Source organism: Sciurus vulgaris, assembly GCF_902686455.1.
Source record: "Sciurus vulgaris genome assembly, chromosome: 2".
In the NCBI taxonomy this organism is placed as follows: Eukaryota; Metazoa; Chordata; class Mammalia; order Rodentia; family Sciuridae; genus Sciurus; species Sciurus vulgaris.
This window is the reverse complement of record NC_136462.1, coordinates 66,478,535-66,492,037: the sequence shown is the minus strand read 5'-3', so window position 1 is coordinate 66,492,037 and position 13,503 is coordinate 66,478,535. Positions and strand designations below refer to the sequence as shown.

At 37.7% G+C, this 13,503-nt stretch overlaps 2 protein-coding genes across 7 annotated transcripts in view; one reads left to right on the top strand and one right to left on the bottom strand.

Moving 5' to 3' along the window:
• Positions 1–500: 500 nt before the first annotated feature.
• Positions 501–4,768, top strand: INSM2 (INSM transcriptional repressor 2; the record flags this gene model as incomplete). The annotated part of the gene is made up of 1 exon (XM_079119731.1): positions 501–4,768. One exon carries the CDS (start codon positions 501–503, stop codon positions 2,178–2,180), a length of 1,680 nt encoding a protein of 559 aa, XP_078975857.1. The 3' UTR covers positions 2,181–4,768.
• The window catches only part of RALGAPA1 (Ral GTPase activating protein catalytic subunit alpha 1), a 212,513-nt gene continuing 203,276 nt past the window's right edge, over positions 4,267–13,503 (bottom strand). For 4 of the 6 annotated variants that reach the window (XM_079119315.1, XM_079119318.1, XM_079119320.1 and 1 more), the window contains one exon: positions 4,267–5,575. In XM_079119315.1, the coding sequence (XP_078975441.1) occupies positions 5,427–5,575 (149 nt within the window). In that variant the 3' untranslated portion in view covers positions 4,267–5,426. Of the gene's footprint in view, positions 5,610–13,503 lie in introns of all 6 variants that reach the window. The other 2 variants (XM_079119316.1, XM_079119317.1) reach the window with 2 other exon arrangements.

Here is a 13,503-nt window from a genome sequence, read left to right as displayed (position 1 = left end):
AGTTCTCCCTCAGCGTCAGAGCCTTCCCGTCAGACCTGGGGGGCGCAGGGGCGCTGCTGTGTGGGGCTCCCCAATAGATGGTCCCGTCCCTGGAGGCGGCTGAGGTGGGGAGGGCCGCACTCCTTCAGACTCCAGACCTTACCTTCCTGCGTCTTCGCCTGGGGCGGGGATTGAGGGGGGCAGCAGGGGAAGTCAGCCCCTCTACAGACCTCAGGAGGCTCAGAGGCACTGCGAGGCGGGGCAGTAATGTGCGCCGCCACCCAGCTTGGGCTACTCAGCAAAGCCCAGCAGACAAAAACCCCGCCCCCGGCACCCGCTCCCACTCCTGATTGGCCGGACCAGCCGGGAGGTGGCCCAACCGGCCCCTGCCCGCGTCCCAGCTATAAAGCCAGCTTCTGCATGACCGCCGTGGCGAAGCTTGTGTAGCTCTTGTTGCTCGCCTGCTCTCAGCCCCTGTGGTCCCTTATTCCTCCTGGAGCCTGACTGTTCCCGACTCCACCATGCCGAGGGGCTTCCTGGTGAAGCGAACTAAACGGACAGGCGGCTCTTACCGAGTGCGCCTAGCTGAGCGGGTCTTACCCCTGCTGGGGCCCCAGGTGGCGCCGCCCTTCTCCCTGGAGGTTCCCAGTGCCTCCCTGCCCAGTGCGGAGCAGGCGGCGCCCCCTACCCAGGAGGAGCCTGGAAAGGGGCTGACGGCCCAGGAACTGTCGGGGTCACCCTGTCGGGAGGCTGGGGTGAGCCTGGGAATAGGCGGGCAGGAAGGCACAGAATGGAGGGTCGATGACAGAGAGGGTCCCAGACCCAGCCCCAGCCCCGCAAAGCCGGCGGGCACCGAACTCCGCCGAGCGTTCCTGGAACGCTGCCTCAGCTCGCCTGTCTCCGCTGAGTCTTTCCCCGGGGGTGCCGCCACTGTAGCCACTTTCTCCTGCTCGGTGGCTCCAGCAACCGCACCGACCTCGGGGGAACAATTTTTGCTGCCGCTCCGGGCACCATTCCCAGAGCCCGCGCTCCAGCCGGACCCTGCGCCCCTCTCCGCCACCTTGCAGGGCCTGAAGCGAGCCGCTGGCAGCGAGCGGCGTGTCAAGGTACCTCCAGGCTGTGCGCCTGGACTCACGGCAGCGGGAATCAAGAAGCCAAAGGCCATGAGGAAGTTGAGCTTTGCCGATGAGGTGACCACGTCCCCTGTCCTAGGCCTGAAGATCAAGGAGGAGGAACCAGGACCGCCTTCTAGGGGCTTGGGTGGCAGCCGCACACCTTTAGGAGAGTTCATCTGCCAGCTGTGCAAAGAGCAGTATGCGGACCCCTTCGCACTGGCTCAGCATCGCTGCTCCCGCATCGTGCGTGTTGAGTACCGCTGCCCCGAGTGCGATAAGGTCTTCAGCTGCCCTGCGAACCTCGCCTCTCATCGCCGCTGGCACAAGCCACGTCCTGCAGCAGCAAGCGCTGCCACAGTCTCCTCCGCCGACGGGAAGCCGCCTCCTTCATTGTCTTCGTCCTCTTCGGACTCCGGGTCCATTGCATCTTTCCTGGCAGAGGGGAAAGAGAATAGCCGGGCAGAGCGGACTGTGGATCAGCACCCGCAGGTCAGGGACAGCTCCGGGGAAGATCAGCACCAGGACAGTGCCCCGCACCAAGGCCTCCAGGTGCTTCCGCACCGAGAGTCACCACTGCCACAGGTCTCCTACCCAGAAGGGGTATTGGGGCACCAGGTGCCTGCACTGGGCAGTGCCACTAGTGGCGGGGGATCTGAGATCTTCATGTGCCCATATTGCTACAAAAAGTTTCGTCGCCAAGCCTATCTACGCAAGCACCTGGGAACTCACGAGGCAGGCTCAGCTCGTGCGCTAGCCCCCAGCTTTGGCTCCGAACGTAGGGCTCCACTCTCCTTCGCTTGCCCTTTGTGTGGCGCGCACTTCCCATCCGCAGATATCAGAGAGAAGCACCGGCTGTGGCACGCGGTCCGCGAGGAGCTGCTCCTGCCCGCTCTGGCGGGGGCTCCTGCTGAAGCACCGGGCCCCGGAGGTGCATCTGATGGAAGTGCTCAGCAAATTTTTTCATGCAAGCACTGTCCGTCCACTTTTTTTAGCTCCCCAGGGCTGACCCGGCACATCAATAAGTGCCACCCATCAGAAAGTCGTCAAGTATTGCTGCTGCAGATGCCACTGCGGCCAGGCTGCTGAGGGCCAAGAGACCAGATTTCAAGGCTGGCCTTGGGGAAAACAGATCATAGGAATCTCTGTGGGGGCTTTGTTCAACTTGTGAGTTTATTTTCTTTTCCATGCTTTCCCTTCTAAAACTCTCCTAGTAGTCAATGTTCTGCTAGGGGAGCAGACAGAAAAAATGTAAAATCCCTCTCTAGAACAGGTAGGTATACAGTATAAATATTCATGGTCAAAGACTGTCAGCTTTAAATCTTCCTCACTTTCCCCACTAAAATAGGATTTTCCCCCTCAAAACTCTGGACACCCTAACAAATCCTATATGATTTGTAATTCCTATGGAAAGTTGCAGTGAATGCATGCATGTCTCAACGTCTACAAGGGGTTCTGGCTACCAAAAGTGGTAGTCGCCAGTATTTTTTTTTTTTCCCCTCTTGCCATTACAGGCACCTATGTGGTTTCTGTCTCAATAGGGTCAGATATCTTACATTGTATATTCTGTGAATTAAAAAGTTATGTGATTGGTGCCAAACTTACAGGGGGGACCGATTCAAGACCTTTGTCCATGGGCAGGAAATAGAGGATGTTAGCTGCTTTGGTGGGGATATGAAAATCTCCCTGGTAACCTTTTCTCAATTATGTGTACTAGCCTATCCTTAGTTTTTGGAGATGGTACTTTATTGGAAGGAGTTGAGACACCCTCAAATTATTTTCTTTAGTTATTTTGTGTGCAGTATTCAAGAGCTGCGCTAAACCTTTCTTTATGTAGTTTTTTTGGAAATGTAGAACTTGTTTCCTGATATTTGACTGTTTTAGTAAGATTTCACCCAAATTATTTAATGCTTCTGCTTTAAATCTCACTGTATATATGAAACTATGTTCAGCTTAAGGAAGATGTTAATAACTGTAATACACTATGGAACTGAATGGCAATTTCACTCAATATTCAATATTTTCTTTTCAGCGGTAACTTTTGCATTTCTTTTTGTAAACCATATTCAGTGTACCTTCTGTACTCACCCCCTAATAGTCAGAGTTTAGGATATTGGCTGAGCATTGCTTGACAGATAGCTTAGATTTGTAAGATGCTTATCACCAAATAAATGTACACAGACTGTGCCTTGTTTTGCTGCTTGTCTAAAGAATGGTTGAACACAGCATATTTTCAAAGTCACATTTCTTATCTCCTCATTGCGAGTATTCTATTTTAGAATTTGGACAGAATACAAAGACAGGAGATATATTTTGTGAATGAATGCAATGGTGTAGAAATGCAATCCATCTGAAGTATAGCTGCATAGACTGATGCTCCCAAAGGTCAAGAATGTGCACTGATCTTTAAATATATTTTCTATTGTCATCTGTTAAAGTATTTTCTTAAAAAAGCTTCAGAAGTGTCATCTGTTATAAGTTTAACAGTGATACCATTTAAAATTATAATTTTGCTATATTTCAATACTTCAAGTTAGTATTTTCAGTCCATTTTATTATACATTATATATTATCAATCCAGTAGATATTCATTTAAAACAAACTGAAAGCACCTTAGACTGAAAGAATCTTAGAAACATGTTAACAGTTATGCTTTATTCTCCTTTTTATAATTCTTCACCTTGGCTGTGGGAAATTTTCTATTCTGTTAAATTTGTTTCCAAGGATTCTTTATCCATTTGTTCATCTTTTTAAATAAGCTTTCATAAGAATTTTGGTTTGTATTTGCAAGAAAACAAAAAAATTGAGTGCATAGGAACTCAGGAACTCTGAAAAACTATTTTAGAAAATTTTTCTGGAAAGTTTTATTCCTGAAAGCATATTATAAAACAATATGACACTTGAGAAATTAAAGAAAAATGAGGCTGTGATAAATTGATGTTTTAACCAACAGCACTGGGTGAAGTTTCTGGCCAGTCTCATGAAGGTGTAAATTTCCTGTTTTTAATGACTGTGGTGGGATCTCTGAGAAATAATTTGGAGTGTATCCTCAAAAGGAAATTCGTTTTTCATGATTTGCTAAGATAATCTAGGTTTATGCTTTACATCTCCCTATTAATCATACAGCCCAGGTTATTAAATCTGAAAATACATGAAATATATGATGACTCATGGACAGGACATGATAAGAATATTTTTATTGTGTTATTAAATACCATGTCATTTTTAATCCCCCCACTGTAACAAATTTGTAGACACTACATGAATGATGATACATAATTTATATTCTATATTTTGCCAGTATGATGTATTTACACATGCAGTTGGTACTGATGTCATGCTACATTTCCTTAAGAGATGCCCATTCAAAACAAAATGTGAGCAGCTTATCTACCATAGGAAAATACTTCTGGAGGATGGAATGTCTACCAACTTGTACCAGGAAGTTCAGTATTAGCAATATTAGATTCAACTTAGACTCCTGGGTCATGTTCCCTTTTCTTATTTAATAATACACATAATTTAAGCAACATATTTATGTCAGAAAAGTTTTTTCCTCCTGTCCATCACCTCCTTTTTGATACTTAAGAAAGAACACAGATAAGCCAGTCAATAATCAGTCAATAATCAAGGGCCACAATCTCAAAACAGAAATAGCAATTTAACAGTGATACCACCACTTAAAAAGCAAAACATTAGAAAATTATTTGGAAGCTAAACAGAAATCAAAACTCAGCAATGATTTTTCTAGTTATTGGATATGTCATGGTATCACCTGCACAGCCGAGAAATGAGACATTATCTTGGGAAGAAAAGGTTAATGCTAAAATTATTTCACTTAAGAATCTGAGATGCTAAATGAGCATTTGAGTGTTTTGTTCTTGTAACAAATACTCTATACATATCTGTATTAACAGATTTGTAACTTTTTGCTCTAACTTTACAAATGCTTAAACTTAATTTTACATTTGTAAAAAATTATACATTTATTGAGCCATAAAGCTGCAATGAGGCACAATAAATAAAATAAGACTATTTGTCCAATTATATTTTGGCTCTACATTAATCATGAAATTAAAGGTAAAAACTACTTAGACATAATTATCTAGGAAGGTAAAGAGTGTAAAATAAAACTCCATCCCCTCAAAATATGGCAGCTTGGAGTGTGAGGAAAAAACAAATTGAATAAATAGTCCAAATCTAAAATATTAGGTTACAAATTATTTAAGTCCAGTGTTTTCTCAAATATAAAGGAAGGAACATGCATGTTATGGCAGACATGAGGCCTGTAAGGATTAACACTATGTTCGTGCTAAGGTAGGGCTGCTTGTCTCCTTAGGATTTATTGGCTGAGCCAGAAGAACGACGCAGCTTCATGGACATGCGGCTTTTGCTAGTTCGAGGAGACATTGGAGAGGCCAGGTCAGCCCCATCTACCTGCGTTGCTGTGGGAGCTTCACTGGGTAGAATCTCTGGGTAGAAGCCTGTAGGAAACAGCAAGAACATAAATATAGACATCTGGCCTCTCATAAGACATAACCTTTCTGCTACTAATCTGGGGTAAGGATCCCACCCCTTAATGAGATCTTTTAAAGAAAAAAGCAAGCCCCAGATAAACTTTGTTACAACAGCCTGCTAATGTATTTAAAACCCAGTAATCTGGTGGTTCATATCATTATATTAGCCATAAAGTGCTAATCATCATGTCCAGAGCCAGAACCCTGGGAAAAGCAATGGGAAGCAAAATCTCTGGGCCAGAAAGATAAGGAATTCAAAGCACTAGTGGCATGCAAGGAAGGGCACAAGAAGCAGGTGAGAAAGACTAATTCTACTTCTAGGGTTCGGGGAATAACAAACAAAAACAAAAACAAAAACAAAAAGCGGGGAAGGGAGATGCTTCACAACTCAAACTGGAAGAAAACAGCACTGAACAATTCTAAACAGTTACGTTCCAAAGAGGAACTCTGCACTTATGAGATCATCGTATATGTAAGATGTTTAAGTAAGGTTTTAAAAGGAGCAAGACAGATTCCAGGGGGAGGGAAGAGGATAAGAATTCTCATCTGAAAGTTGGTCAAAAGAGACAAACTAGCCTCAAAAAAATCTTAATTTAGAAGAGATAAGTAATGCTTTTATTTCACTAGCTTGAACTTTTGCAGTTACACTATTCAGAAATAGCCAGTGGGAATTAGTAGCTATAAAATTTTAAAACAAGCAAAACAAATTCAAATAAGAGAACTCTGTGTCATTTACAAAGTAGTTCTTCACCTCTGTACCTTATTTCTTTGAATTATGATTCTCCAATCTACAGCAATGCCAGAGACCTTTGCTTGTTGTAGGCAAATTTTCTCAAATATTTTCCTAACAAATGAGACATTAAAAAGTCCTTCAAGGCTGGGGATATAGCTCAGTTGGTAGAGTGCTTGCCTTGCAAGCACAAGGCCCTGGGTTCAATCCCCAGCACTGCCCCCACCGCAAAAAAAAAAAAAAAAAAAAAAGTCCTTCAAAGAAAAAAAAAATCTAAACAGAATAACAAAATTTAAAAATCCTGTATATTTTAAGACACTTTAATCCAGACTTTTCTAGGTCTTAAGTACATGAAAATTTTCTTTTTGTGTGTCACAAACAAGCAAGAATAAACAACCACACAGATTGCAGGGTTAAACTGAACACTTCTTACTATGGTGGGGAGACTTTTGGCATATTTGTTAACCAATGCAACATCCCACTGACACTTCAAACTTGGAAAAAATGCTAGTACTTTCATATAATGAAACATTTGTGCTTAAATCAAAGTTATAAATATTTATAAGAAAAAGCAAAAATGTTCAATAAGGAGTGAATATTCTATAGAGATATCTTAGGTAATGAAGAATGTATCTGCAGAACACTTCAAAGTTTTTTAAGGCCAAATGTTATACTTTTCCTTGTAAATGTATATTTGTTCTTAAACATATCACTCAAATTCCATGTCAGCTACCCTCCTCAAAGTAACTTCTCCAACATTTTCTTTTCTAAATTGAAATGAGACTGGCCTTCAAAATGCAAGGAGGAAATGCATTTTTGTTTAAATTTACTCCTCCTGAAGATCTGAATTGGTCCATAATAGACCCATATTGGGAAATTTAGAGAAGAATATGAATTCATGGCCCAGTTAGGGAAGCACTGCAACGGACAGCAGAAGGAAGGTGAAGAGCAGTAGCTCATGCTTTTCTGGTAGTGCATACTATTCCCAGTCATCATGAGAGGCCTTCCCTGGCTGTTTACCTTGAGATGGCCAATGCTTTCTAGTGGAGGTTTTGGGAGGAAGAGAACTATCACTGCATTTCTTTCTTTGTTGTGAATGAAGAAATGGAGTAGCAAGCAGAAGCAAGGAAACAAAAGAGAAGATAGATAACAGATATGAGAGACATGGTGTAGAATTTTACAGGTGTTAACTGAGGAGTAGAGCAGAGAGTAATCAGTTCTTTATATGAAATATAACTGGGCATGCAATGAGTGAGGGTGACGATGTTTCACAATGGTTAATAGTTTGTAAATTTAAACATTATACTTACCAACTAACAAAACAAGTTCAAATAGGAAAAAAGGAAAAAAGGGAAAAAAAGTCTATGAGAGTTTTTATAAATGTCTGCATTTTAAAATGTTCATTATACTAGTGGATGTTATCCTAACCAATCAATCGTAAAATATCTAGAGATATACTGACTGATATGGTACCTATAGCCATGTTAAATTTAAATGTATTAAAATTAAATAAAAATTCAGTTGCCAGGTATACTTGCCACATTCCAAGAGTTCAACAGTCACATGTGGCTAATTGCTACCATACTAGAGATGCAAAACAGATACAAAACAGTTCCCCCATCATAGAAAGTTTTATTGGGGAGCACTACTTTGTCAAACTTTATTTTCCTCACTCAATTCTTTAAAAAAAACAAAAACAAAAACAAAAACAGACCTCCATGCAAATTTACTCCATAGCTGTTTTATCCATTTCTATTACAAAATTTTCTTAACTACACCTATTTCTAAAAGTCTTTTTCTTTCACTACTTTAAAAAAATTTTTTTTTTAGTTGTAGATGGACACAATATCTTTATTTTTCTATGTGGTGCTAAGGATCGGACCCATTGCATTGTGTGATGCAAGTGCTCTATCACTGAGCCCCAGCCCATCTTTCACTACTTTTAATAACTATAAATAAAGCTAATCTTCAGTTGCCTGTGTGCATATCCCAGCTTTATCACTTAAAAAATGTTTTATTTTTCCCCCTCAAAAACCGCAAATCCTTCATGTCTCCCTTATTGCCTTCAAAGTGAAATCCCCCTTTGGTTAACTGAGAGTCAAATAAGGCTTTTTGGCACATGTAGTATATAGTTATTGGTACTTACGCATATTTAGCAAATGATAATTGTGGTATATACTGGATATACCCAAACTCTATAATTTACAGTAGGTAGACCTCAATTTTATAAGAATATAGTGACACCTGCACTTCATTTCACACCCTATTCTGCCTATTGATTTATACAGTCATAGAGTGCCAATTTATATAATTTATATATGATTTATATATTTATAATATATATATAATTTATATATACATATAATTTATATAATTGCTATTATTAATAGAATATTATCCTCAAGGATAAATTTTAAAAGTATCTATGGGCTCCTATGAGCATAATGTATCTGTTATTAACACTCTTACTGTGTTCATATAGACTATGTCTATGTCTTGATAGTATAATAAACTGGTTCATATACACTGATAATAAACTATCATAAATAACAGCATGAATATAAAACACATTATAAAAGGGAACTCAATGGATCATTATTTATTTGTTTGAACTGTGTAGTAGTTTTAAACTGGTCATGTTTGTTATCAAAGTTATTGGGCAAATAAAGCCTTTTAAAATACTATAACTTTGAAAGCAGCTTGAATTAATATTGAACTAAAAAACAATGTGAATGTGTTAGAAAGAACATGGGCATGTACTAGAGTTCTAGATTAAATATCAAGGTCTCTCATTTTAATCATGAGCAAACTGACTTCAGACATTTTCTTACTTGTAAATGGAGAAAATAACAGTTATTTACAAAATTGTGGGAATTAATGACTACAGATGCAAGGATCCTGGTATGTAGTAGGTATACTGTAAGTGCAACTATTTGATAAAGCTATTAAATAAAAAAGAGTGAAAGTTAATAGACTGAACAAAAACAGATGAGGATTAGAAAGGTTCAGAAATTAGAAACATTTTTGAAGAAAATGATCACTTATGAAATACAACTGTCCAAACGTGGAGAACGTGACACCCTTCCTTAGGGTAAATACCCTTCCTTTGGGGAAATAAAAGAATTTATCCTCTCTTATGTTAATAACCTTATGAAATACTACCTTATGTTAAAGGTTAGATTACCCAAATAACCTTACTGCTTTAATATTGTTAAAGGAACTGATAAGAGATTAAAGATTAGCATGAATATAACACTGAATGTCAAGAAGGAAACAAAACACATTAAAAATAAAATAATGAAGAAATACAGGCAAACGAGTATTTTCACTGTAAGATATTCAAGAATTATATTGCTGTAGACTTAAAATCAGGTTAAGCTTGTAACATTTTACTTCCTTCTTACAAATGAGAAAACTGGGTGTAGGATAGATTAATTTGAGTTTGTGTGGATAATAAATGGCAGGATAATGATTTAAATTCAGATCAGTCCAATTTCAAAGCCTATATTTTTTAGCTGGCAACTTTAAAGCTATTAAAACAAAAGAATTTTCAATGGATAGGAAAGATAGAGCCCTCAAAATAAAAATCTCCAATAATTTCTAATTTGTAAATGTGACAGATTATTGAGCAATCTCTCTCTCACCTCTACCAAAAGCAAGAAGAGGATGAAAACAGATTGTGTAATTGTAATAATTAGGATCATGTACTCTGAGGCCAGATATATCTAGATTGGAATTCTGGCTTTATTGAGTACTAGGTGCTCCTGGGTAAGCTTTTTTTTGGAAAATTTCATAGAACTGCTGTTGAAGATTGAAAGAACACAGCTATGTGAGGTGGTACACGACCTGTAATCCCAGCATTTGGGAGGCTGAGGCAGAAAGATGATGAGTTTGAAGCCCCTTGGGCTACGAGACTCTGTTTCAAAATAAGATTTATAAAAAGGGCTGAGGGTGTATGTATGTATTTCAGTGATAGAGTACTTGCCTAACTAACATGCATGAGGGCCCATTTTTAAAACTCAGCACTGAAAAAAAAAATGCCAACAAAGAAAGCACTGTTTTAGCATAGTGTCTGGCACCCTGTAAACCACTCAATTATTACATCATATTTTCATAACAAATATCTCACACCCAAATGAGTGTTCTATGTCAAAACTGAACCTAGTAATTATTGTTACAAAAGGTTAATGGATGTTATTTAAGATCAGTATTATTTGCCTCTTAGTCAAAAACATATAAGACAAATTTTTTTAAAAATATTTTTTAGATGTTGATAGACCTTTATTTTATTCATTTATTTATATGTGGTGCTGAGGATCGAACCCAGTGTCTCACACATACCAGGCAAGCGCTCTACCACTGAGCCACAACCCCAGCAACCTAAGACAAATTTTTTAAGTCCAAAGTACTGAAGAGGACATATTTGGCTGCCTATAATTTCATACTTATGTCATATATTGAAGGAAACTGACTTTTCTATTGGCATTTGCAAATACTACTTAGGATGATTATACAATATTTTTGAGGGGCTAAAATCTTTTCTTTCAATCCTGTAATCCCAGAGACTTGGGAGGCTGAGGCAGGAGAATCTCAAGTTTGAGGCCAGACTGAGCAATTTAGCAAGGCCCTAAGCTACTTAGCAAGGCCCTGTCTCAAAATAAAAAATGAAAAGGGCTAGGGTTGTAGCTCAGTGGTAGAGCACTCCTAGGTTCAATCCCCATTACTAAAATACAAAAAGAAACAAAAATACCAACCCCCATCACCCAACTTTCAGATCATTTCAAAGCCTGGGAAGAGGAGAAAAGTTAGTGTTTATAAAGTGTTTAAAAAGATCACCATGCTTAAAAATTACCTAAAGCAATGGCTAAGATTTAATGATTCTGTCCTACTCAAAAAATTCAGAAAGACAGGTCAGAATTAATGATTATCAGATCTATCTATGTATGGTAATAAAAATTTTGTGAGACTGAGGTTATAATGAAGGTCAATTAGATGCTACTCTGGGTCTTCAATCACTCTAGATTATCTTTGACTTCGATGGCATATCAATTATATTTGAATTTTACTAATTTTATAAGACTTCTTTAATAGGAACCTATATGTTTATAAGGTAATTATAAAAAGTGGTATGTTTGTATGAATACGTGTGTGCATATATATTCATGTATATATTTGTGTGTGTATATGTGTGTGCTTCCAACATTTCTAGCATAATCTGTTGAAAACTAACCCAAAAGAAGGAATATCCTGGCTCAATTAGAATAATACAGTAGGCATTCAAAAATATTTGTTTGATATAGTCAAAAAAGACATAATACTAGAAAAATCATGGGAGTATTTTTAATGACAAAATTTAGAAAGACAAACCAATTCATATTTACTATACACTTTTAGCAAAATTGGATACTGTTTTTGTTGGCATTTTTAAATTTCTTAAAATTTTAATAACAAAAAGATGATATTGAAAGGCAACATATTAGGGGAAAATGTGAACATTTTTTAACTACTACTGTAATTTAGTTAAGAAGAAGAGTGATTTCATTTTAAAGTTTACAGTTAGAAGAAGGATGTTATAAATACAAGTTTAAAAAAAGAAAGTCACTATAAAACTTTTGATATTTTCCATATACATGCCTGACAGAGATAAAGGGATTTTTTTCCTGTAATTTAAAAAAAAAATAAAGGACAAGAAAAATCTAATAATATTTTAATGTAGTTATGGAAGATCAACAAAATGTGACATCACAAAATTTCCCTCAATGACCTTAGGGATAAAAATAATTTCCCCTAAGTATCAGTCTACTGCCACAGACAGTACACTTTGAGAAAATAAAGTTATGAAATTTATGGATCGATTATGATACACCCAACTCCTTCATATCTATTTAATAGTGGAAGTTATTTATTTAAAAAAATCTTTTTGAATTTAAATGTCACCACAGTTGGTAGATTACTGTTAACAGGAAATGAGTTTTACATCATATTGAACCAATTAAAGAAGTGTAAAAAAAGGGTTTTTTTGTTTTTAATTTTGTTTTGTTTTTTTGGTGTTAGGGATTGAACCCAGGGCTTCAAACATGGTAAACATGTATACCACTGAACTATACTCCAAGTCCCCCCAAATAATTTTTATATACTATTCCACTGAGTAGATATATATTGGTTAGAATTGATTAGAAATAATATATCATCAGTGCATTTCTTCAAAATGTAATTTCAAATATCACTGCATCCGTATTTGATTAGTATTTTATTTTTTATTTTTCATAGTATTTTATATACATAGGGTAAGCATAGGATATCTAAAGTTGATTTTGAACTGCAATTATGAATCCATTTCCTTAATGTTCCAAATAAATTTTATTATGTTAAAAAATGAAACCAATGAACTTCACATTATGTCATTTTTGCAAAGAAGAAATCATGTCCACATTGCTATTATGTGGTTATTTCATGTCTTCTCTCTCCTACTTTGAGTTAAAACTTTAAAGAAGGCTCTATATGTGTGGGGTGGAATATGAAGTAAAATAAAGATATGAAATAAATGGAAGAAAAAAATTATTTAGATACTATGTTTTTGCAACTAGAGAAATACATATTTTTAATTTTATTGTATTAAACTGAAAACCATGCTGACAAAAAATGTCATGACTATCAAAGTTTGCAAAAAAGCATATAGAAATGTATTCAGTAACACTGTCACAAGTTGTTTACAGGCAAAAATACCCTTTCATAAATTAGTCTTAAAACTTAAATGTTTCCTAAAGGCTAAGGCAATTTAAAAAAACTAATTGAAAAAAACTATAGCCACAATATTAGGTTGATGTTCAAATTCATATTTTTATTACTTTATTGGGTCTTAAGTAAATTAAGAACACTAATACATTAAAAATGAAGCCAATAGAGCCTTGACTTGGCTGCTATAGCATCCTTTGATTTGCATTTCAGAAAGTGAGAATATGACTTACTTCTCATATTGTATACCTAGCTAAAAGTGGGGGATACTATGCAAAATATGAAAAGAACATTAAGATGGCAAATGTGAAAGACTATAGCTGGAAAACAATTATAACATTAAAACTAAACAGGCCTTATAAGTATAAGGGGAGAAGTTAGTCCAAATGTGACCTGATTATCAGTGTTTTTTCAGTTTTGAAGTTTATGG